The following is a 24,603-nucleotide window of genomic DNA, read 5'->3' on the forward strand; positions in this document are numbered from 1 at the left end:
TTTGGTAGAGACGGGGTTTCACCATGTTGGCCAAGCTGGTCTCCAACTCCTAGCCTCAAATGATCTGCCCACCTCAGCCTCCCAAAGTGCTGAAATGGGCATGTATTGTTTTTTAACTACCCCAAGAAGGAGAAACGGGCATACATTGCTGTGAATTTGAAAACTTCACCAGAGTATTTTCCTCAAGAATACAGGAATAAGAATCCACTTAAACATTATAGTTTCGCATTAAAATGCCCTTTCAGCATAATTGCAGGAATCCTTGTGAGTGTGTAAGCAGAATACATATATATTGACACCTTTCTGTTCCTCTATTTCATCACTCAGAAAAGGCACGCATTTGCTTTTCACAGAAACCTGGAAAACAGCATTCCTGGAAAAACGATTCTTTGTGTACCTCCCACACTCCTGGCGTCCAGCCTTCAAATTTCCATTCTGAATTCCAAAACTACAAAGAGGTTTGGCCATGTAAGTAAACTTGTCATCTAATTTCTAAAGAAGGCTGATTCATTTTTAAGTAATTACATATATTTAAATTATGAGTCTTATGTTAATCTTATGTTAATAAGTAGACATATAAGCACTTTGGCCAAACAGTCCATTTATAATGTTTTATTCATTACAAAATCAACATAAATGTTCTGCCCATGTAAACGTGTGTATGTGTGTGTGTGTGTATGTGGTGTGTGTGTAATGATTTGTATGGAAACTGTAAGTAAAAATGCACCAACAATGTATTCATAATACTTATATTATCTTCACATACATGCAGTGCCTAAAGTGTAACCGTTCACAAAAATGAATAAAACCACTGCTGAACTAAATATATGTTTATCAGAGAGAAACCTACAAATGCTATGCTTAAGACAGTGACAATTAATATCTGATGTGGCTTAAACAAAAGTGGTAGATTATTACCCTCATCTCAAGTCATCAATTATTACATACAACATATAACTTCTCCAAATGCAAAATGATTCATGTTGCAAATACAGTAAAACATAACAATTCAGAGACTAAAGAGAGTTGATTGTCTACATTACTCACAAGTACAATTTTAGAATCTATAGATAAGGTTCATTTTCAAACAAATAATATTTCATTTACTTTTTCCCAATATGTAATGCAAATAAAATATTAAATAGTATAAATATTCACTTTGAAGATATTCAGGATTAGAGGATACATATCAATAATGCAGCATTATGTAGATTTCTAGCATTTCATATTCCTCCCCTTGAAAAGAAAAACATTTCATACTACAATTTCACCAGCTTAATAACATATGTCACAATCTAGAAGATTCATGTGAGACCAAATTTTATATGCTTTCACAATTTCAAATATTCACAATATTTCACAACATCTGAATAAAGCAAAATTTATATGCTTTCAAAGATTTTCTTAAAATCTTTGAAATTGAAAATTCATTTCAATGCTATCATTACTTATTCAATACAAACTACCTTTGAATTGTATTTTTTAAATGCTACTCGAATGCAGATCACCCCATAACAATTGTTTTGCATCTCAATCATTTATATATTGGGCTCAATGTAAGCTGATCCTTTGAGTAATACAATGCATGTAATATTACTGCACAAAATCCTCACAATTCAACTGGTTATTCAATCATTAATTTAGTCCACTAATACAAATGAGATGGGGAAGAAGCAGGTAGTATGTTTATGGGGGAAGGAAGGAAGTGAATGACCCCAAAACAGTCACCTCCAACATAAACACACACTTTCCCTAACCTTATGCCTTGATAAAGACTACACAGACTTCGGCCCCAGTTCTTACCAGCATGGGGCCCTTAGAAGCCTAGAGAACTCCACTTACAGAAAAAGAAAACTAGTACTCGGGGGTGGGAAAATATTGAATCACGCAGAAATGCTTTAGCATCTCCATGGAAAGATCTATCTTAATCTAAAAAGAATTCTGTGCACTTTAACATTTTGCTGAGTAAGCAGTTTTTTCCTAATAAAATTCACTTCCAATTATTTCTTCAAGATGCTTAGATTATTAGGATTTCAGGTAGAAATTTGAAGAGTGGCTCTCTCTAAGCATTAAAACTTACTGGCCAAGGGTTCACAGAACAAAGTTTTATAAGTGACATTCTGTATTAGAGCGCTATCAATTAAAATTTTTTAAAAGTATACCTAAACAAGTGCTTCTCCGGCCACCTAACCAGGAAGCATAATCTCGGAGGTGTGAACTACCCAACAATGGCAATAAACAAAAGGTCTCTGGCTGATACTACATTCACATAATTGTGGGAGTCCTCACCCACCCACTGCCCAATCTGTTTTCAGGTTCCCAAAAGGCTTCTGAGGGGCAACATCTACTCCTCCCTGCAGCCATGTGCTCCAGGAAGTGCTATGTCCTGCATCTGACATCCCCGTTCCTGCTCAGCCCACACTGGCTTCTCCAGTCCTTGGCTGTTCTTGCAAGCCACCTCCATTGCCAGGAGTGCCTCAGGCAGTATCCTCTCAGGGGCCACCTGGGCTTGGCCTGGGGCTTCCTCAGCACTGACACAGCCAGCACCTCTGCAAAGTGACAGAGGAGGAGCAACTGCCCTTTCCTTCCATAATTGTTCTCCTCTTCCAGGCCCCTGCCCATTTTTCTGTTCCTGGCCCTGAAACCCAAAGACTCCCTCTTTCTTTGAATGACAACCTCTGGGCCTACTGGCCTAAGTCAAAGGCTGGGCAGCCTGGGCATTTCTGTGGATTTTGTTTTCAGTATCTTGTGAAATGTTTTACTCTTTACAAAATGCATGCTTCCTTCCTTTCCTCTCCTCAAAGGCAGGCTGTCCAGGGAGTTAAGCTTGCCTGAGCAGACCCTTTTCTCAAGAATATTCCATCATGCCTGGGTCCCCAGTAACACAGAGTTCATTCATATTTTCCTTCCCTCTCCTTGTCCTCCCTGCACTAGGTTGGCTGACTTTGGAAGATCCCTCCATACAAACCATTTGCCTGGGTACGGAGAAATGATATCATGTCAAGGTGGTTAAAAAGGCATAGAATTTTAGGGGATAAATATGAAAGCATACAGACAAAAACATACAGACATCACCCACAGAACTCTACAGGGAAAAGGCAGCATGGGATGGCATCCTAGGAAAGCAGGAACAGTTTGAGTGGACACAGAATTCTATTTTTGCCAAGATTTGTAATTTGTGGCAGCAGGACATTTATGGGAACATGTCATACAAGGACACCTTGGCCTGGAAATCATCTATTTATAAAACAGGTCTAGGTTTAGGACCAAGAATAAGGCAATCCCCATACCTTTGGCTTCCTGAGAAATTTCAAATTACTTCACCTAAAAATGGAGAAGCTCCTCAAAGAGCTGCAGTGAGTTGATCACTTGGCTAATATTTATAAACCAAGAAAATCCACATGCTATGAAAAAGATCCATGACTAAAAGATTATTACAAGTATATTCTCTCCCACCAGCCAGCCCTCATTCATCACCTTCTCAAATATCCAGTAATTTAATCAAAGGCACTTTTGAACCACCAAATAGGTCATTTTATTTTAGAACCTTTGGGTCTGTGGTAGGCCAAGACTTTAATGTCCTTGTGTCCCCCTGAAATATATAAATGACTTTACTACATGAAAAAGAGCTGTTCATCGGTAACTGTGAGAACTCCAAGCTGTTTCACACCCAAAGAGAATTGTCACTTGGATTTCAGTGGAAAGTTCTCATGCAACAGCAAGGGCACTGAAACAATCTAGATTGTTGGGGAAGACCTGGAGATAAGGAGACTCACAGCCATCTTACTATACTATTTCTAAGGTTAAGAAGATCTGATTCTTCATCTTCTAAAGAAAAATACAACCATTAATGCCAGCAGTGATGGTGGTGGTGGCAGTGGTGTTCTCAAAGCATATCTTGTTTCTGTGTCATGCTGGTTCCGGAAGACTTTTAATGCATCTATGGAGTTTCCAGTTTTCAAATGATTACTAATGGGGAGAGAAGAAGGCCCCAGCCTAGGGCTTTCTCTTCTGCTCTATCTACAGGAATTCTTACTTCCCCCTTGGTTCCTGTGGCCCCCACTACAGCCATGGCCCACCCCAAATGCTGCTAGGAAGAGCCAGACCACAGCCTGCCATAGAAAATGTCCTCCCTGTGAACTGAGGCCCCACTGCCACTCAGACACACACACACTGAAGGGAGAAAAACAATAACTGCACTGACTCTACACACCTCTCAGTACAATGAAAATGACTGAGGTTCAAACCAAAGCTGATCTACATACAGGTCATGTCATCTGGGACCAGTTATTTCATGTACCTGAGTTTTAAGATGAGGATAATAATTCTCATCTTATGAGGATTAAACAAATTCCATCTTAAAGTACTTGGAATTAGAGAGTGCTCAATATATATTTTTCTTTTCTGTGATGATACAATTTGCCCCAGTTATATGAACAGCTGACCATGAAATGCCAGTCGACGTCAAGGTGACACAAAATTATTTACTAAATGGCAGAATTTTGTAGAAGTATTTACTACTTCATTGTAGTAAATAGCATCTTGGTGCCTGAAAGCAGTGAAGGTGATTTCCCAAAGTACCTATTTTACTACCAGTGAATTGCCTAGAATCCAGACTGGCATAACTTTCTCCAAATACCAAAGGGAGTAGAGCTTTTATTACAAAAACAAACACAAACTACCAGACAGGCAAACATTCCCTTGTACTTTTAACTTGCTCTATATACACTTGAAGAAATAGCATTCGGTTCACAAAAGATAGAAACAAAATAATTTTTCTGAATGGCACAGTGGTAAAGACCCTGACAACAAATTGCCTAGGTCTAAATCTCAGCCGAGCCAATAGCAGTGTGACCTTGGGCAAGTTACTTTACCTCTGTGCTTCTGTTTCATCATCAGTAAAATGAGGATAATACCACCAGCCTGAATGGGTTGCTATGAGGATTAAATGAGGTAAGATAGCCTCTCCAACTCAGTGGCAGTGATCCTTACCTAAAAATCAATTTTCTGCAAGAAAACACTGAAACTGTGCCACTTTTAAGTGGAAAAACTTGTAACACATCTACCAAGATACTCAACCAGTTTCTAAAACATACACAACAAAACTCCCATGTCGAATAAAGAAACTATCGTGTTGGAATACAAAATGCTTAAAATGCTATTAACTGAAGACCAGTTAGTAAGATTATGAGTTGCTTCTAGGCAGTGACAGTGGCATATATCCTCTTAGCTGACACTGTGTATTGTTTTCAACATGTCACTTGAGATATTTCCCCCACATTTAGGTTAAAATGTTTTATTGGGTTTGAAGACATAAATATTAATTTTCTCTATAGAAGATATTAAGTAAAAAATGTTTTGCTGAAAGACTTGTGTTCTATGAAGCTTAAGTATTAAAAAGAAATATTCTTACTATGGAAATACATTCACCAAGGTGGAGATTCTGCAAAGCATGTCAATATCTGTAAAGCATATGGTAGCAAGCACAAGAAAGACAGCTACAAAACATTAACAACTGCGACTATTACAAAAAAGCCTAAAATATCTGACTAATTCCAAAATGTACAATTTTTAACATTTTTCCACATATAAAGAGACAGCCATGTTTGGGAATTTCACAAATTGTGCTCCCTGGAACAATGGTAATAACTATTCTGAAAAAAAAAAATAATGGCTTCTAGGTAAAAAAAAATTTGGAATATGCTACTTGCTACAAAGTCTCTGCATCTCTCTTTTAGAGATTCAAAATATTCACCAGGATATTATATGCTACAAGAAGTCCTGCAGTAAACTATTTTTTTTTCCAGAAACTCATCGCTTGCTAACTGCAGTAAACTTTGTTTACACCAAATATTGAACCACAAAACTCTTTTTAATGGAACACCTGTTAACAGTGTCCAACACACAATTTTGGAAACAGGGATCTAAACCCAATTTATGGAAGAAATTTTGCTTTAAGCGGATTAACAAAGTATTAGTCTCTCCTGAGATGTGTAAATAGCCATAAGAATGGGCCTTTCATTTTAAGAGCTGCTACCCTGGACTTTGCCTTCAAGCCTCAGGCTTCAAGCTAAGTTTAAAAGGGGATTAGTCTTTTTCCTCTCCCTGCAAAATGGAGATGACACAATTTTCAATCTATAACATAGGGGATGGGAAAATTAGTGAAGGTTTATTTCCCTAAATTACACTAAAATCTTAGCAATTAAGTGATCTGACAAAGCATCCCATCATTTCTACAGACAAATGATTTAAATTTATGCATTAAGTCCCCACAAAAACAGTGGCAGTCCTAAGCTGAAGATACAAAGTATTTTAAAGAAATATAAACATGTTCTTATCTTAAAGTACTGTTAAAAGAAAGTTCCCTCATTTAAGGGAAAAACATTGTCCACCACCCGCCCCACCCACCTACAGCTCAGAGGGCTTCCTAGTCACTTGAAGTGTGGCAAAAAGCAAATAGAGTTTAGTAATAAGTATAGTGAAGTGAAAGTTTCTAAAAAAGAAAGAAAGGAAATCCTACACTGATGCTATTTAAGTATGTGAAGTCTCAATGATAAGTTATTAGATGACTGCTAAATGTAACTACTGTACTGGGATTAGAAAAACCAAGTAACTCAAATACTGGCAATTAATTTTCATATAGCCTCTGGGATGTTTTTCATAGGTAACATGTGATCTCAAAAAAATAGTACTCTGAAATACTGCATCTGTGTCCAATAGTCCCTTAGAGTAAATATCACTGGATGTAAACAAACAAGGGCCTTTGGCAACTTGGCTACCAACAAATGAAGGCAGCAGCTTAATTTATTACACTACACAGAATAATAGCTAACTAACATTTCACAAGAACTTCCTATAGACCCTGTCAGGTTCTTTAAAAGAGTGTCTCGTTTCTCAGTACTCTATTCTTCCCAAATTCAAACTGGCACTTGTGCCTAAAATCTAAATTTACATACTTTTTGGAAAACATTTTTGAGAATCAAGCATAATTTTTAGCAGGGGGAAAAAAAGACTGTATAATAAAGTGTCCTGCAAACAATAAATACCCAATCCTTCGAAAATATCAAGTATCAATCAATTCACAAATATTGTTGAGTTCTATTATATATGGGGAATTGAATCTATATAGTGCTTAGGATAAAGAATAATACCGGGCCCCTGCATGAGGCATTTATGTTCGTGATGAACGAAAAGATTATCCAATATAAAGTTACCAACAAAGCAAGGCTAAGAGATAAATGCACATAGGATACGCATTTATATACAGATGGAGATTTTAAAGTCAAGCTCCAGGGTAAGGGGATTCTGTATAAGAGAAGCAAGCAAGAAGATCAGGAAAGGCAGGTAAGGCCAGATACAAAGAGACTAGAATGACATCTGGGTAGCTTTTCACCAAAGATAACCACAATCAACTCCTTCCCCTCCCTCTGTGTGCAAGCCATTCCCTCATTGAGAAGTGTATCCTATTCCTCCATCCTCTCGAATCTAGGTTGGCCTATGATTAATTGGCCAATAGAACACAGCCAAGTGACAATGAGTAACTTCTGAGGTCATGAGAAGCCTGGTAGCTTCCTCCTGGACTTCTCGAAATCCTCGATCTGGGGTAAACCTGCAAGAATGTCAGAAGTCTGATTACCTGGCTACTGCTGTATTCTCGGGGAGCCCAAGCCATCCAGAAAATGCAGGAGGAGAAATGCAAGAGATAACCAACCAGCACAAGTGCCAAACAAAGGTGTACATGAAGAAGGCTCTGATGACCCCATCTTGCATGATAAAGCCCAAGAAAGAACTTGATTGTGATCCTCCAGAATCAGAAAAGAAAACTGGTATTTTTAGCCCCTAAGTTTTGGAATGGTATGTTTCACAGCAACAGACAACTGAAACCACCACCTTCTCCTTCAGGATAGGGGTCACACACTGGTAGTGCCTGGGTCAGATCCATCCTGCAGATGGGATTTTTTTTTTTCTTAGTCAGTATTTTGTAAATTCTAGCTAACATTTTCTACCAAAACCCACATTTTTCTGAGGCCTGCAATTTCTAGTCATCCACTTCATTCATTTACTACCTGTCAGGCCTCTATTGATTCTTCTGTAAATAAACCTTGTTCTAAGAAAATAACAGGAGACAAAGGATTAATAATGCACTTATACAATTGCCTAAATACATCCAGTGTGATGACACTGATTACACTATAATAGAAAATAATTCAGAAATGCTGTAATTCCAAAGAAATTCAGTCTGGAAACATTAAAATACATCCCCATTTTCAATAATAAATAAAAAATTAACAACCAATAATTTATCTTTAAAAAAGACACCATATACATTTATTCCTAAGTTCACCTAAAAATATTCCATCAGATGATATACCATAACTTTGTATTATTTGGACAATGAGAAATAACAGGCACACACTTAGTAACCTTAGTAAAAACATTAATTATAGAATACGTTGATCGAGTTACATGTTTCTAGCCCACCTATAAATAGCCTGAGTTGCTTTCAACTTTCAGTTACCAAATTACCTTTTCTTACTCAAACTTAATCTCAATTACTCAACAACGAATTCTTTGAAAGTTTTATTCCTCAAAAGAAAGAACCATGCAAGACTTCCTAAATATGATACTAAAAAAGTTGTTTTAGAACCCAATTGAGATGCACTGCAAACTCCTTCAGAGCAGGAATTTGTACACTTATTTTTTTCTAGGCTTATCATTTGTACCTAGCAAAGACCTTCACTGTTGTTTAGTTAAAACATGTATTCATTTTCAAAAAATAATTTAAAATTTAAGATATCCCATGTTTACATGTCCTTAAAGCCTTTCTGAGTTACCCAAATCTCTAAATATGATTTTAATTTTATGCTGTTCAATCAATAATTCCTATTATTTTCCTCAAATGTAGATGGTATCTGACAGTCATTAGCATTCAGAAATAAGCCAGATCTCTACAGCCAAACCACCAAAATTTCAAAATTCTTGTTAGTGTGAATTGCAAGATTTTTCTACAGAATTCTAATTTTATAGCAGCATGGTGTTAAAGCACTTTTTTTTGTGGGGGGTGGTGGGGGGAACGTAGTCTTGCTCTTTCACCCAGGCTGGAGTGCAGTAACGTGATCTTGGCTAACTGCAACCTCCATTTCAGGGTTCAAGCCATTCTCCTGCCTCAGCCTCTCGAGTAGCATGTACCACCACGCCCAGGTTTTTTTTTTTTTTTTTGAGACGGAGTTTTGTTCTTGTCGCCCAAGCTGGAGTGCAATGGCAATCTCGGCTCACTGCAACCTCCACCTAATGGGTTCAAGTAATTCTCCGGCCTCAGCCTCCCGAGTAGCTGGGATTACAGGCATGCACCACCATGCCAGACTAATTTTTTTTATTTTTAGTAGAGACGGGGTTTTGCCACGTTGGCCAGGCTGGTCTTGAACCACTGACCTCAGGTGATCCACCCACCTTGGCATCCCAAAGTGCTGGGATTACAGGCATGAGCCACACGCCCGGCCTAAGGCCTGGCTAATTTTTGTATTTTTAGTAGAGATAGGGTTTCACCATATTGGCCAGGCTGGTCTGGAACTCCTGACCTTGCAATCCACCAACCTCGGCCTCCCAAAGTGCTGGGATTCACAGGCATGAGCCACCACACCCAGCCGAAGCACTTCTTACTTTACTAAATTAATTACATTATACAGCTATAATCTGATTCATCTAAAGTCACAAGAATGTATGTCATTTTCCACCTTCCTAAATACTCCCAAATCAATGACAAATGTAGACAAGTACATAATCCCTAATAGAAGACAGGCACATGTTTAGGAGACAAAGGCATATTTATTGGAGTATACAAAGCTCCCAGGTGCCTGGGGAAGGACATAGTACTAAAGTAAGATAAAACTAGAAGCAGAAAAAAATCAAAACTTTTACATCTCAGATCACAAAAGTCTGGAGAGGCAACAAAGAAACAACAGAAACCCCCAACTTAGTTGAAGATTTTATTTGGGTTGGAAAAGTTTATTTCCAAACCTGTAGTTGGGAACTTGGAATCCATTTTCCTACAGCAGTGGTGCTACAAATAAATGCTGTTTTAAGTCTTCTGGCTAGTAAAAAGAAATTAATCCATAATATGGTAGAATTATAGAATGAATATCTCCATGGAATTTACATATCATTTTTGCTATTTTTCCCCTAGGAAAAATGGCTTCTGCATTTCTAATTGCATACAGCTCTATCCTCCCCTCTACTTCATCCTTTCCCTAGTTACGTCCACACCCACCAAAAAAGTCCCCAGTCTCTTAGAGGTGGAAGCAAAGCAGCCTGCTCTTATGAGCCTTTTGTAAGCAGGAACTGCTGTGTTGATAAGAACTTGAAATGCAGGTGTAGGGAGGAACTGGAGAACTGACTAGGAGGACATAGCTTCCTAGCCTACAGCCTGGAGCATGTAAGCAAGTTTATTATGTATTCTATAGATGAGGAGAAAGACTAACAGTACAGTTTTCAAATTTTTGTACTAAATGGGAAGGAGATGGGGCACAGAGCTTAAGAAGAACTGGGTGAAGGGAACACATCCCCCAGATCTCTGCCACAGATATACATTCAGCTGAACTCTGCCCCATGAAACATCACTTCTTGGTTATGAGAACAGCCTAATCAAGAACAGCTGTTTTATATAAATAAATTTCAAGGGCACAAAAGTATAACAATTATTCTTTTCTCAAATACTTAGCTATAATGATACATTGGTACTTTTACCTGCAAGTATTGAGATAACCTAAAGTCAATTTGCTCTTTGAGGAACAGGTGCAAATAATTTTTCCTTGCTCTACACTAGATGATTTTCCATCTTATTAAGAGTAACAAACACTCTGCAACTTTATAGCTACCCAAACTGAAGCATTAAAGGTATTCAAAACAGTCACCTGGGCCTAACAAGAGTTCAATACCTTTAAACACTTTTTTAGGGTACTTTTTGGATATTAAATGTAGTATTAAAATAATGTGAGCTATTTATATAACTTATCCCACTATTAGTTTTAAAATAAAGGCATTATACTGCATATGCATTAGAAGCAAACATTCATTTCCCAAATGACTTAGAAATTAATCACAACAGTGCTTTCCTATACTATTTCCAAATTAATTCACCAACAGGTAACAGTCTGACTGCCCTTTATCATCATCGAAAACATGTACTTTATGTCAAGCACTCATGTAAGTATGTTACATATGTTGACTCAGTCAATCCTTAAAATAAGTCTTGAGTTAGGTATTATTATTCCCAGTGTGCAGAAGGAAACAAAAAAATTGAGGCCCTGAAACATTAAATAGCCCAGAGTCACAAGCTGCTACATGAAAGAAGCAGGACTTCAACCCAGGCAATCTAGCTCCAAAATCTGTGTATGCAATCACTACGCCTCCTCCCACTTACACTCATTCATTCATTCAATCTTTTAGTAACTACCTAAAGTGAACTAAGCACTTTGCCAAGGCTTAGGTATAAAGGAACACCCCTCCCTTAAAAAAAAAAAAGACAGGCAAAGTTCTCACCCTCAATGAACTTACATCTGAGTATATAATAAAAAAGTAAAATTCAAATTAAACTCAAAAGTTTACTATGACAACTCTGGTTAAGTGAAATGAAGTGAAATGTCTGGGGAAATTTTAAGATACTGTACAGAAAAGGATTTAGTAATAATGTTCATCTGCATAATTTTTTAACATTCTCAAACCTTACACATTTGATCTTCATGATTAACTTTGTGAAGCAGGAAGGGCATCATTACACGATATGATTTCATAAATGAGGAAACAGATAAATGTGTCATGTCCTAAATATCTTAGCAAAGATGCCACATCCTTTGTCCAGGAATCTCACTACCCACAGACCCTGCTTTTCTAAAAAGATCCAGAACAAGCCAGATCATAAGCTGCCTGGGGTTGTACTATGGCCTGTTCAAAAAGATTAACTGGAAAAATCTGATGTCCTTTCAAAAATGTGAAATTAAGGCCGGGCGCGGTGGCTCACGCCTATAATCCCCGCACTTTGGGAGGCTGAGGTGGGCAGATCGTGAGGTCAGGAGTTCGAGAACAGCCTGACTAACATGGTGAAACCCCATCTCTACTAAAAATACAAAAATTAGTCAGGCGTAGTGGCAGGTGCCTGTAATCTCAGCTACTCAGGAGGCTGAGGCAGGAGAATCACTTGAACCTGGGAGGTGGAGGTTGCAGTGGGCTGAGATCATGCCACTGCACTCCAGCCTGGGTGACAGAGCGAGACTCCATCTCAAATAAAAAAAAAAACAAAAAACTGAAATTAGGAAATAAAGAGATGGGTCAGTTAGCTATGAAATGTAAGATGACTCAGGAGGTAACCAGGCTGGGCATCCATCAGGAGCCAAAAGCTCAAGCTGAAATGATGAGATTAGAAAGCCAGTGGGTAGAAAAGAATCGAGAGTCTCCAAGAGAACAGAAATGCCATGAGTGTCCCCATATGACCAGCTGCTGAGGGAAGAAGAGGTGCCTCCTTTCCCTATGACCCAGATCCCTGTAACAAACCTCATTTCCCGTAAGGAAACCTCAGTGTTCTTTGCAGCCAAAAGGCAACTACCAAATGCATATGAAAAGGAGATGAGGTTTCATACTCTCTTTCAACACAAAAATTCAGATACTTAGTGGACTTAAGTATGGAAAAAAACTACAGGTAGTAACTGGTCACACGGGTCTCCATGGTTTCTGTTTATTTCTTGCAAAAAAAAGGATAAACTTGGCCAGCTCACAGCAACAAACATGGAAGTCAAAAGAATGTGCCTTCAGAAAGATCTAGACATCCCTTCTGTTCCTCCTGCCCTAATCCATGCCCAATACCCTGACTCATCCCCACTCTCCTCAAATAATGAGAGTTCTTATTCTCTATCCCTTTTTTATCGAAAGAAAATAGAAAAGCCCATTAAATATCAACTGAATAAAACATTTAGAACAAACCATCTCTCTCAAAATATTCGTATGAAATGAAAGGGTGGGCACAGGACAGAGGGCACCTACAGCAGGGTTCAGGAGAGGATTGTTGTCATACCTGGTCTAGCAACCCCAAACCTACAGAGTGATCCATGCTGTTAACGACTCCCACTGAGACCCACAGCCTACAGGCCTCATCACAGTGACACCACTAGGATGATGACAGAGCCTTCTCAGGGCTCTTGGACAGAACAGAATCAAGAAGGGGCAGGAGGGCCGGGCACAGTGGCTCACGCCTGTAATCCCAGCACTTTGGGAGGCCTAGGCGGGTGGATCACCTGAGGTCAGGAGTTCGAGACCAGCCTGGCCAACATGGCGAAACCCCATCTCTACTGAAAACACAAAAATTAGACAGGTGTGGTGGCACACGCCTGTAATCCCAGCTACTCGGGAAGCTAAGGCAGGAGAATTGCTTCAACCCAGGAGACAGAAATTGCAGTGAGCCGAGATTGCGCCATGCACTGCAGCCTGGTGACAGAGCGAGACTCCATCTCCAAAACAAAAAAAAAAGAAGAAGAAAAAGAGGCAGGAGAAAGAAGACAGCCACAGGGCATGGACCTCACAGATTCATGAGCAAGGAGTAGAGGGAACTATCCCTGTGGCCAGGGACAGCCTTGGCCTCTAGGGTGCTGGGTTCTTTTTCTAATTCATGAGACAGATGTTTACAGCCAGTGGGGAATTAAAACAGAAGAGTGAAACAGATAATTTGTTCTGGCAATGAGTCCAATTATCAAAAACGAGTTAAGCCTAACACCCATGCAGTCCAGTAGCAATCATGTGCATCATTAAATGCATCAATTGTTACGAGTCTTTATTGCTTCAACACTTGTAGAAGTATGGTAAATAATAACAGAACTCAAAATATTAGAAAATTCATAAAATATGAAAGCAAGCCCCACTTAGAAGAGACAAGGCAGCACAGTGCAATCGTACAATGCAGAAGTAATAAATGTGCCGTGGACAACAAAGCAAATGTTCAGCAAGTTTCTCTAGGAGGGTGTGGGTGGGGATGGTTCTGATAATCTCTAAATCCTTATATTTGAAAGGCATAAACTTAATTAAAAGTTCTATGAAGATAATATAACTTTAATAGGCCCACAAAAATCACAGGTCTCGTCAATGAGAGGAATCAAAAGGCAAATATCACATGTCTGTGAATGAACCTAAGACTTCCCCAGTTGGACACTGGGTGCAACCTCTAATAATTCAAGAAGAAACTATGGATAGGGTTTTTAAACTACAGTGAAGAAAATGCCTTTACAAAGGACTCTTATGTCATGAAATTGAAGAAGAGATTGATCTGGAAAACAATTATCCCCATGGACAGGTTTAAATCCATTTAGTCACTAAATTCTACGAAATTAGAATGAGGAAATACGCTTTAGAAGCTAAGGTTAGAAAAAATAAAATTTAAATATTACACAATTGCATTATAAAAACTCATTACCATCCCTTTTTTTCAACAAAAAAAAAATATATATATGATCAGGTAATACACTAATTCAGAATGAAGAAACTTTTTAAATGGTATACTACATAGGTTTTTAAAATCCTGTGAAGATTCATGTAAAAACACTGAACTAATCAAGACAGCCAGCCATGTTCTTACTTTAATGTTTATCTCAAAAAGATGTTTCTCAAAACTGAGCTTCAGGCCAGGCGTGGCCTATAATCCTATAATCCTAGCATTCTGGGAGGGTGAGGCAGGCGGATCACTTGAGGTCAGGAGTTCAAGACCAGCCTGGCCAACATGGTGAAACCCCATCTTCACTAAAAATACAAAAATTAGCCAGGCATGGTAGCAGGCACCTGTAATCCCAGCTACCGGGGAGCCTGAGGCATGAGAATCGCTTGAACCTGGGAGGTGGAGGCTGCAGTGTGCCAAGATGACCCCACTGCACTCCAACCTGGGTGACACAGCGAGACTCAGTATCTGAAAAAAAAAACAAAAACAAAAACAAAAAACTGAGCTTCATGTCTCGCTCAACTTACCCCAGCCCCCTTATGCCCCTCTGCAAGTCCTCCCTATCTAAATTAATGATCACTTTAACATTACAAGTTTCTTAGGGCAAAAACCTTGCAACAATCTTCAGGTATTCTCATTTGTCCATCTCCTACAGGCCCTAATGTCAAAAGACTCCACTGCTTACCCCGTTCATTACTAAAACAACTGAAACCCTGGCCCAAACCACCACTGCCTTAACCTATTGAGCAGTACCACTGCTTCTACACTCTATAATCAATATAACAGCCAGAAGGACCTTTTAAATGTGCTCTCTTCCTCCACTGCTCAAAACCCACTCCCTCAATGGCTTCCCATCTTACTTTCAGCAAAAACTCAAGTCCTCAAATGTTCTATAAGGTTATCAACTCCCACCTTGCTTTCTTCTTCCTCCCTCTTCCTTATCCTGACCCCTGCAGTCACGCAGGGCTCTTTGCTCTCTGGGTGCTTGGTTTCAGACTTACTCTATCTAGGCTTATGGCTTCTACGCTCTCTACCCACTATCTGCCTTAAAAACTCTTCTTCTAATTCTTGCCCCCAGATATTTTGGGGCTCACCTGTCACCTGCTCAGGTCTTTATTTTCCCCTCCAGGCTACCCTCCCTGCACCCAGATGTTTGTCTGGTTTATTTCCCCCCATTACAACCCCAGTATTGAAACAATTGCCTGACACACAGTAAGAGAGAGCTCTTATATGTGGAATGACTGAATGATTATGCTTGCAGAACCAAGGAATGGGTGAGACATGAACAAGTCAAGAACTGAGATAAGCTTTTAAAGATGATAGTCCTCTTCCATTTGGCATGCTGGGCAGTAGTAGTTCTTAAAGCAGAGGAAGGAAGCATGGAGACAGGAGTGAGTCCAGCTGCCAAAAGAGGATCCACCCACATTCTATCTTGCCATAGAGTCAATATTTGCAGACCTCAATGCCCATCAATACCCCCCAAGAAAGGCCTGGTATAGGCAATTGTTACCAGTTCAAATCATAAATGGTGCTATGGATCAAGATGACATTTCCAAGGTCTTTCAAACTTCAAAGGCCTAAACTTTTACATTATGGTTCATTCTCAAATATGTCATTTTTTAAGCATATGGATAATGCCCATGTTTCTTAACACATGACAAAATAATATTCAGAAAAACATTTCTGAAACAAGGCAGAATATTCTATATCCTGCAAAACTCAATCCTTTCTTTCCTTTTCTTTACCTAGTATTAAGGAAAGTAGCAGCTAGCTACAAACCAGACACTCTTCTATGGGCTTGACAGAGGTCATCCCACTCAGTTGTCTTAATCAGGTGAGTAATATTATGAAGTTCGATTTATGGGTAGAGAGATAACTCCTCCAAGGTCACACTGCTAATGAATGAGAGAGCTGGGATATGACCCCAGACAGGTTGGCCCCAGAACCCAGGGTTTCTGGGTTTATGTCACCCCTGTGTAGTGCCTCTTGTTTCTGCCTACCCAATACCAATGGCAAGTTGGATCAACAAGACCTTACATGATGAATGCCATACATTTATTCAGAGAAGGCATAAAAATATCTCACTCATCAGTCCATTTAGTTAGCTAAGGAATTAAAAGGCCCAATAAAAAAGGTTACTTGACATTCATATTAAAATATTAACAAAAAATATGCAAAGCAAACAACCATTTCTCTTAAAATGGGAAAGTCAAGAGAGAACAGTAAGAATAGACAAAACGCAATATTCTTCGAAAAAATTCTTTTCAAAACTAAATATTAAGAAGCCTGCTTGAAAAACAAGTAAACAAAGTCTTATAAATATAGCTACTCATAAAAAGTGGTTTCCTTTGGAAACATTCAACTGTGTACAAGTCGGCCATGACAACTAATGTTAACATATTTCTTCAAATCCTCATGTTTTGAGGAGGAAACATACAAAAGAAAAACAGGATTCTATAAAGGGAGAGTCTCTAACCAGGAGTGGGAGGAATTCCTTAATCTGACATTCAATGAATGTTTTCTGATAAAGAGGGATAATGGAATGGAGAAAATTTAGCTAACAAATTACTTCCAAAAATATTAATTCCCTACTATCTCAGCTTTTCAAAAGACCAAATGGTAATAAAAAAAGGACATGGAGCCGGGTGCAGTGGCTCATGCCTGTAATCTCGGCACTTTGGGAGGATGAGGTGGGCAGATCATCTGAGGTCAGGAGTTCGAGACCAGCCTGGTCAACATGGTGAAACCCCGTCTCTACTAAAAATACAAAAATTAGCCAGGGGTGGTGACTCGCCTGTAATCCTAGCTGCTTGGGAGGCTGAAGCAGGAGAATCACTTGAGCCTGGAGACAGAGGTTGCAGTGAGCCCAGATCGTGCCACGGCATTCCAGCCTGGGTGACAAGAGTAAGACTCTGTCTCAAAAAAAAAAAAAAAAAAAAAGACTTGGTATGGCTAGGCTAAAAATCAAACACTTTCAAGCTGGGCGCAGTGGCTCATGCCTGTAATCCCAGCACTTTGGGAGGCCAAGGTGGGCAGATCACCTGAAGTCGGGAGTTCGAGACCAGCCTGACCAACATGGAGAAACCCCGACTCCACTAAAAAAAAAAAAATACAAAATTAGCCAGGTGTGGTGGTGCATGCCTGTGGTCCCAGCTACTATAGAGGCTGAGGCAGGAGAATAGCTTGAACCTGGGAGGCAGAGGTTGTGGTGAGCCAAGAGTGTGCCATTGTGCTCCAGCCTGAGCAACAAGAGCAAAACTCCATCTCAAAAAAAAAAAAAAAAGAAACACTTTTCAATAAATACGCTAAGTCATACACATATGTATAAATGGCATTATAAAGACATGAATTCATCTCATGAACTAAATATTGGATTAAATATTTCAAAGAACATATTATTTACAGACAAAATCTTGTGATAAGAAAAGTTATACTTCCGTGCTCTCTCCTATAATTTTTAAATGGGTAGGAGGAAATGCAGAATCTAATTTAGCTTTTATTTATTTATTTATTTATTTATTTATTTATTTTTTGAGACAGGGTCTCACTCCCTCACCCAGGCTGGAGTGCAGTGGCGTGATCTCAGCTCACTACAATCTCTGCCCCACCAGCCTCAAGTGATCCTCACACCTCAGCCTCCTGAGTAGCTGGGACCACCGGCATGCGCTACCATTTCTAGTTTGTTTGTGGTTTCTTGTTTTTTGTTTTTTGTTTTTTTGTATTTTTGGTAGAGCTGTGGGGGCGGGGGTCTTTTTTTTTGCCCAGGCTGGTCTCTAACTCCTGAGCTCAAGCAATCCACCCACCTCAGCTTCCCAAAGTGCTGAGATGACAGGTGTGAGCCATCACACCCAGCCTAATGTAGCCTCTTTTTAAGAGTTTTGTTTTGTTTTTACTTTTTGGAGAACTTCTTTAAATAGGCATCAACCATCAACCTTGCACCTTGGAGCAGCTTCCCAGGGCTTAAAACAACACCTGACCAACCCAGCCAAAGCCAAAGTCCAGTTCACTGCCCCCAAACCACTATCACCATTCTTAGGTGGTCACCGAGGACCCCATCCCACCTTCAAATCCTCCTTCCTTCTATCCATCCCCTCCCCCATAGCAATTACAGTATCTCAATCCTTTCAGGCTAAACAGGGTATCTCCCAAAACAACAACAAGTTTATCTGATTCGTTAGCCCTTAAGGGTAAAAGCCATTGAAAACTAGCCCTACTCCCTCCTTCCTCCCTGCCCTCAAACCAGGCTCCCATCTTCTCCGGTCAATATCAGGAACGATCCCTAGAACTAATTCAGTGGTGGGAAGTTGGGTCTGGTATGGGCAGGCTATGTGACAGCCAGCAAAGGAGCTCACCTGGAGCTGTGGCCCCACACAGGGCACTTGCCGTGTGGGCAGCTGCCCACCCTGCCACCTTAGTGCCTCTTGGTTCTGCTTCAGCCTAGGCAGAGAATGATCTGATCCTCTCTTATTCTCTCAACCCACTCAAGTATGGGCCACCCACACTGCAAACACAGAATAATGAGTCTCCAGAACTGGAGATGCAGCCCCAGACAAAGGCCTAGAACTTCAGACCTTCCAAAAACTTAACTAATCCCTGGGGTTTGAGTCCTACGTGAAAATGAGAGGTTAGGACTCAGTCCTTAAGGTCCTTTCCATTCTCACAATCAAGATCCAAGACTCAGCTCAGGTCCTCAGGCCATTCAGCCTAAAGTCGGAGAATGTCCTGAGCTTGTATAATTTCGGCAATTTTGACTGACATGTGGAATCCAAGTTATGGCTGGGTATGGGGTTGGTGTTGCAGACTGCTTTACTGCTTAATGATTACTAATACATTACAGAAAAATGGATGAAAACACTTCAAGATCTCTTCATTTAATGATTTAACATTAAGTCATTTAAAATGATGGAAAATGAAATGGTAACACAGCTAAGGCACAAGCACCAAATCTTTTTCATCTTTGGAAATGAATTCATTCAATGAAATACATACTGTGGATGCTATGTGAGAAACAGTTCCGGGCAGCTGGGAGTCTAACACTGAGTATTACAGCCATTCCTTTGATTTTTCTCCCTCCCTCATATTTGGGGATTTTAAAACAAATGAAAGGCAGCATTATTTCAGCTTAAGGCACAGGCATAAGTCACATAAGAACAAAGAAGGTTTTATTATCACATTAAGCATTGAGGAGGAAATGTGCTTACCGATAACTAATTTAGTGTTCTAGGCTATTAGGTTAGTATTTGCTTCTTGCAATCTTCTAGGCCAATATTTACTATTTATATCTTGATGGAGGTAAAAATGTTCAGCTAGTGAGAAGGTCATTAAGGAGAGAAACAAAAAAAAAAAGCCCTTGGAAAACGGAACAAAGTACACAGATAGGGAGAAAGGTACCCTTTGCGCCTCAGTGGTCTATAGAACATTTGCCCTCTCTGCCTATAAAGTGATTTAACATTAACCACATTGCACTCCAGCAGCAGAGTGCTATCTCCTGACAAAAACTCCTTTTTGAAAGCCTGGGGGAAAAAAAAATCCACATACACAAAAGAATGTGAAACATATTGCCACAGGCCAGTGTCTTGGGCTTTTTGCCTAAGAGGTTTGCTTTCAGCAAAGAGAGGGGGTAAAAAAACACTCGAACAACAACAGCTTGTACAGTACAGTGAACAGCCTCCCTGCTTTTTGGCAGACTTTCCCAGCGAACAGTTCCAGTGGCAGTGCCTTGAGCCCATTCAAGAATTCCATTTCATAGGAAAGGAAGTGTTTCAGATAGACTTATTTGATCTTTCAGCATGTGCAAATGCACCTGCTAAATAGCTAGTCTGACAGCCCATATAGCCCTCTCCCCAGTTCCTTCTTCTCTGTCTCCACCAGTAATCATATGGGTTATTTCAGACCTGGACTAGGTGAGATGAAAAGTACATAAAAATCACGCCAAACGTTGCTACTGCTGCTGCACGAACTCAGGCTCGACGTGCAGATGGAATTCCCTTCTCCCCACGCCAACTTCCCTGTCACTTTCTTCCTGGAGCAGGTAAGAGGGTTTTGTTTTGTTTTCAGCTTCCGAAGGCTTACCTCGAGGTGGCTTCCTCCCCTCCCTTTGCATGGCTGTTCCCGACGGCCTGGTCCTTGCCGCTGGGGTGGTAGGCTGTTAGCACCACTCCCTGGGAACTGGAGAGCCAGCTCATGGTGAGAGAAGGGACATAATTTCTGCGATCCTGACACAGAGAAGGGGAAAGAAGTTCCTGTCTCGCCTGGCAACTCGCTCATTAGCATTGGCCAGCTCCTCCCCGCAGGCTGGCGATTCACACGGGGAGGGGCGGGGTCTGTCCAGGGAAGGGCTTCCTGCCTCTCCAATTAGAAGCTGCAACTCACAGCATTGTTTAAACTCTGGACAATTTCACCCTAGGCGGCTTTGGTTAAAGGAGGCGAAGGGTGGAAGCGACGGGTTGCACCCACCCCCAAGTTAGTCTGATCAGATTAAACTGCCAGAACGTATATTCAACTCATCACTGTAACTAACTACAAGCCGTCTTACTTAGGAAACCATGAGTTACTGCCAAGGCTTTTTTTTTTTTCCCTCCCCAATTCCTCTGTCTTATAATTGCTGCTACTTAATGTAACATGAGTAAAGGCATTTCTTAACCCCTTCATGTTCAGCGTTAAAATTAGCCATAGTAAAAAACAACGAACCCGCGGCAAAACTCTGCAATCCAGACGACGAGAAAGGCTTGATCCTTGTGTCCGGTTAAAAATGCCCTCATAAAAATTGTGTGTCCTGGAATGTCATCGTCTTTCACAATAAAGCCAATCTCAAATATACGTCTTGTTTTAGCAAAATATTTTTCAGTACCAAAAAGGGATAGACCTACCAATGCTCTGTTAAGTGTTATTGCTGAGAACAAGAGAAGTCCCTGCCATTTGTTGAGCACCTACTATATGCCAAGCTCTCATGGACGGGGGTTTCACATGTATTATCTCATTCCATTCAATTCTCTCTCTCTCACACACACACACACACACACACCGTATAAGATAGGTATCACTATCATCTGTGTTATACATAACACAAGGAAAGTAAGGCTGAGGGATGAGTTAAGTAACTTCACTAAGATAACACAGTTGCTAGTGCCAGAAGCTGGATTTGAACAGAATTCTAGGTTACATTCCTTTTATTTTTCACCAGTATGCTCTTCTTTGTTTTGCAGATTAAGAAACAAGATCAAAATTATCATAAACACAAAAGACAGCTCTGTTCTTTCTCCCCATCCCCCCTCCAAAAAAAAAATCACTTTTTTGGTTTGTTTTTGAATCAGGGTCTCACTCTGTCACCCAGGCTGGAGTACAGCGGTGATTGTAACTCACTGCAGCCTCAACCTCCCGGGCTCAAGAAATCCTCCAGCCTCAGCCTCCCCAATAGCTAAGACCACAGGCATGCACTACCACGCCCAGCTAATTTTTTTATGCTTTGTGGAGAGGGAGGGTCTCACTGTGTTGCCCAGGCTGGTCTTGAACTCCTGGGCTCAAGCGATCCTCTTGGCTCAAGCTCTCAAAGTATTGAGATTACAGGCATGAGCCATCACGCCTGGCTTCTACTCTCTTTGACATACCCAGTAGTCTGAAGGTTTTTTTAGATTTTTATGATTCATTCAACTCTCTAGAATTCCCCTTGAACAAGTTTCCAATTCCATCATTACATAAACTTATTGCTTATACCTTATCATTATTTAAAACAGTCATGAAAAATAATTTCTTCCTCCTTACATACTCTAGAAGTATCTGAAATTTATTTTTGAACCCTCTTTCTTATAAGTTACAAAAGCCTTCCTTAAAAGGAATTTAGATCTTCCTCCCTCCCCCCTGCACAATTGCTCAACCTTCCCATTTCCACTGCCATAGGACTTTACTTGCTGTCTCCTTTTTATCCCCATGACCTCAACCACCTCTGGATCCTATAATGCAGTCTTAGCTCCAATATTACAACAGCCCTTTTAGCTCATCTCCCTGTCACCTCCTTTAAATTGCTTTGACATTATGATCACACCCTGGCACTCATGATCCCTCTCCTTGCTTAAAAACCTTCATTGGCTCTCTATTGCTAACAGAGCCAGTTCCAGGCTTTTGAGCAGATCACTGGGCATTCCTGCTACCTTATTCATACAAGTCTTTCCATCTGCTAGACACAATCTTTTCAGGTCCTACTATGATTCTTTTCTCTTCATCTGACAGCTAACTTAAATTTTGTACCTACTGAGCCTTCGGTAAACACTGAATGGAGGAAAACCTGAATGAATTGAAAGTATCCTTTAAAACTCTACTAAATTTTTGTGTGTGTGTGTGACAGAGTTTCGCTCTTGTTGCCCAGGCTGGAGTGCAATGGCGTGATCTCGGCTCACCACAATCTCCACCTCCCAGGTTCAAGCGATTCTCCTGCCTCAGTCTCCCGAGTAGCTGGGATTACAGGCATGTGTCACGACGCTGGCTAATTTTGTATTTTTAGTAGAGACTGGGTTTCTCCATGTTGGTCAGGCTGGTCTTGAACTCCCGAACTCAGGTGATCCGCCCACCTCGGCCTCCCAAAGTGCTGGGATTACAGGCATGAGCCACCGCGCCCGGCCAACTCTACTAAATTTTTATATTAAAATTGGTAATATTAGATAAGCGGTTCCCATGCACATACCAGTGCTAACCTATGAGGAAATGTTCATCAGTTCAGGCAAAACAAAAACTATAAAGAGAGAGAAGCGAAGATTAAAGTAAATTAGAATATATGTGTTTTGTCTTTTCAATGTCCTTACATGGAAAAAATGTTAATAACCAGCTCATCCACCCCTCCTTTTTTATGTAGCTACTCTGAAATGCAAACATCTGGGAATCACTATCTTATACAATTATTGATGGTAATCACTACATTATCTTTTGGAAATCCTTTTCTGTTTCCCTCCCACCTTTTTCTCCCCCCCTTACTTCCCTCTACCTCCCTTTTTATTATCTTCCTTTTTTTTCTAGTTTTCCTTCTTCCTTTGCTATGTCTTTAGCCTGTCAATGTCATCCATGCCCATTGGCAGCCATGGACACTGCACCTCTCATGTGACAGTTTGCGATGAAGATATTGTCCAGTTATAGCCAAAACAATTATTTAGTTATATTTTTGCCTAATTATGGTCTTTTCACTTGTTTAATAACAAATCACAATGTACAGGTTGAAATGTAATTGTTTTACAATGTCAAAATAATATTTGGGTTTGCAATATCCACCGTTTTTAATTTGTGTGAGGCAGAAAACCAAATGTGATACAAATTGATTTACATAGCTTAGTACATAAAATTTGAATCCTTCTAATTTAGCTCTCAAATACCTGAAAATCCTCTGAGCTTTTTCTCCTTTCCTCCCACCAAGCCCTGTTGCTACTGGTCAAAGGGTATTGCCTATCACAGGCAGAGAGCTGGTAGGACTGTGGCCTGGTGTTCATAGCCTCAGATACATGCTCAAGTAGATTAAAAACAGTTTTCAGAATTTTCCCATGTCATCAAAGAAGCAAACCTAACTACCAGTGTGGTCTCTTAAAAAGCTGTTCTTTGGGAGGCCAAGGTAGGTGGATCACCTGAGGTCAGGAGCTCAGGACCAGCCTGGCCAACATGGTGAAACCCCGTCTCTACTAAAAAATACAAAAATTAGCCGGGTGGCGTGGTGGTGGGCACCTGTAATCCCAGCTACTCAGGAGGCTGAGACAGGAGAATTGCTTGAACCCAGGAGGCGGAGGTTGCAGTGAGCCGAGATCATACCACTGCACTCCAGCCTAGGAGACAGAGCGAGACTCCATCTCAAAAAAAAAAAAAAAAAAAAAAAAAAGACAAAAACAAAAACAAAAAAAAACCTGTTCTTATTTCACACTGTAAACTGTACTAAGGTTTAGCTCATGTCCATCCCTTATACCATTATCGCTCTTTTGCAGAGACAAATATTATGAAAAAAAACAAAACACTTTTTTACTCCTTTCCGCAACCATTTTAAACACACACTGAGAACCTCATGACCTTGAAGATGTTAATATTCCCAGCTATTGAGTGCGTGCCAAACACTTTCCTGTTATGAAACATCTTAAAAAGTAATTAACAACATCAAGACAGTTTAA

The 24,603-nt window shown here is 40.1% G+C and overlaps 1 protein-coding gene across 2 annotated transcripts in view; it reads right to left on the bottom strand.

Moving 5' to 3' along the window:
* ARHGAP18 (Rho GTPase activating protein 18) overlaps window positions 1-24,603 on the bottom strand; it is a 190,121-nt gene that overhangs the window by 112,432 nt on the left and 53,086 nt on the right. Inside the window, exon 1 of one of the 2 annotated variants that reach the window (XM_008952981.5) lies at window positions 20,543-21,121. The exons of the other annotated variant lie outside the window; for it this stretch is intronic. Within the exon in view, the coding sequence (XP_008951229.2) occupies window positions 20,543-20,655 (113 nt within the window). The 5' untranslated portion in view covers window positions 20,656-21,121. Of the gene's footprint in view, window positions 1-20,542; window positions 21,122-24,603 lie in introns of those variants that run through there. 2 annotated transcript variants of the gene reach the window in all.

Source organism: Pan paniscus, chromosome 5 (assembly GCF_029289425.2).
Source record: "Pan paniscus chromosome 5, NHGRI_mPanPan1-v2.0_pri, whole genome shotgun sequence".
NCBI classification, from domain to species: domain Eukaryota; kingdom Metazoa; phylum Chordata; class Mammalia; order Primates; family Hominidae; genus Pan; species Pan paniscus.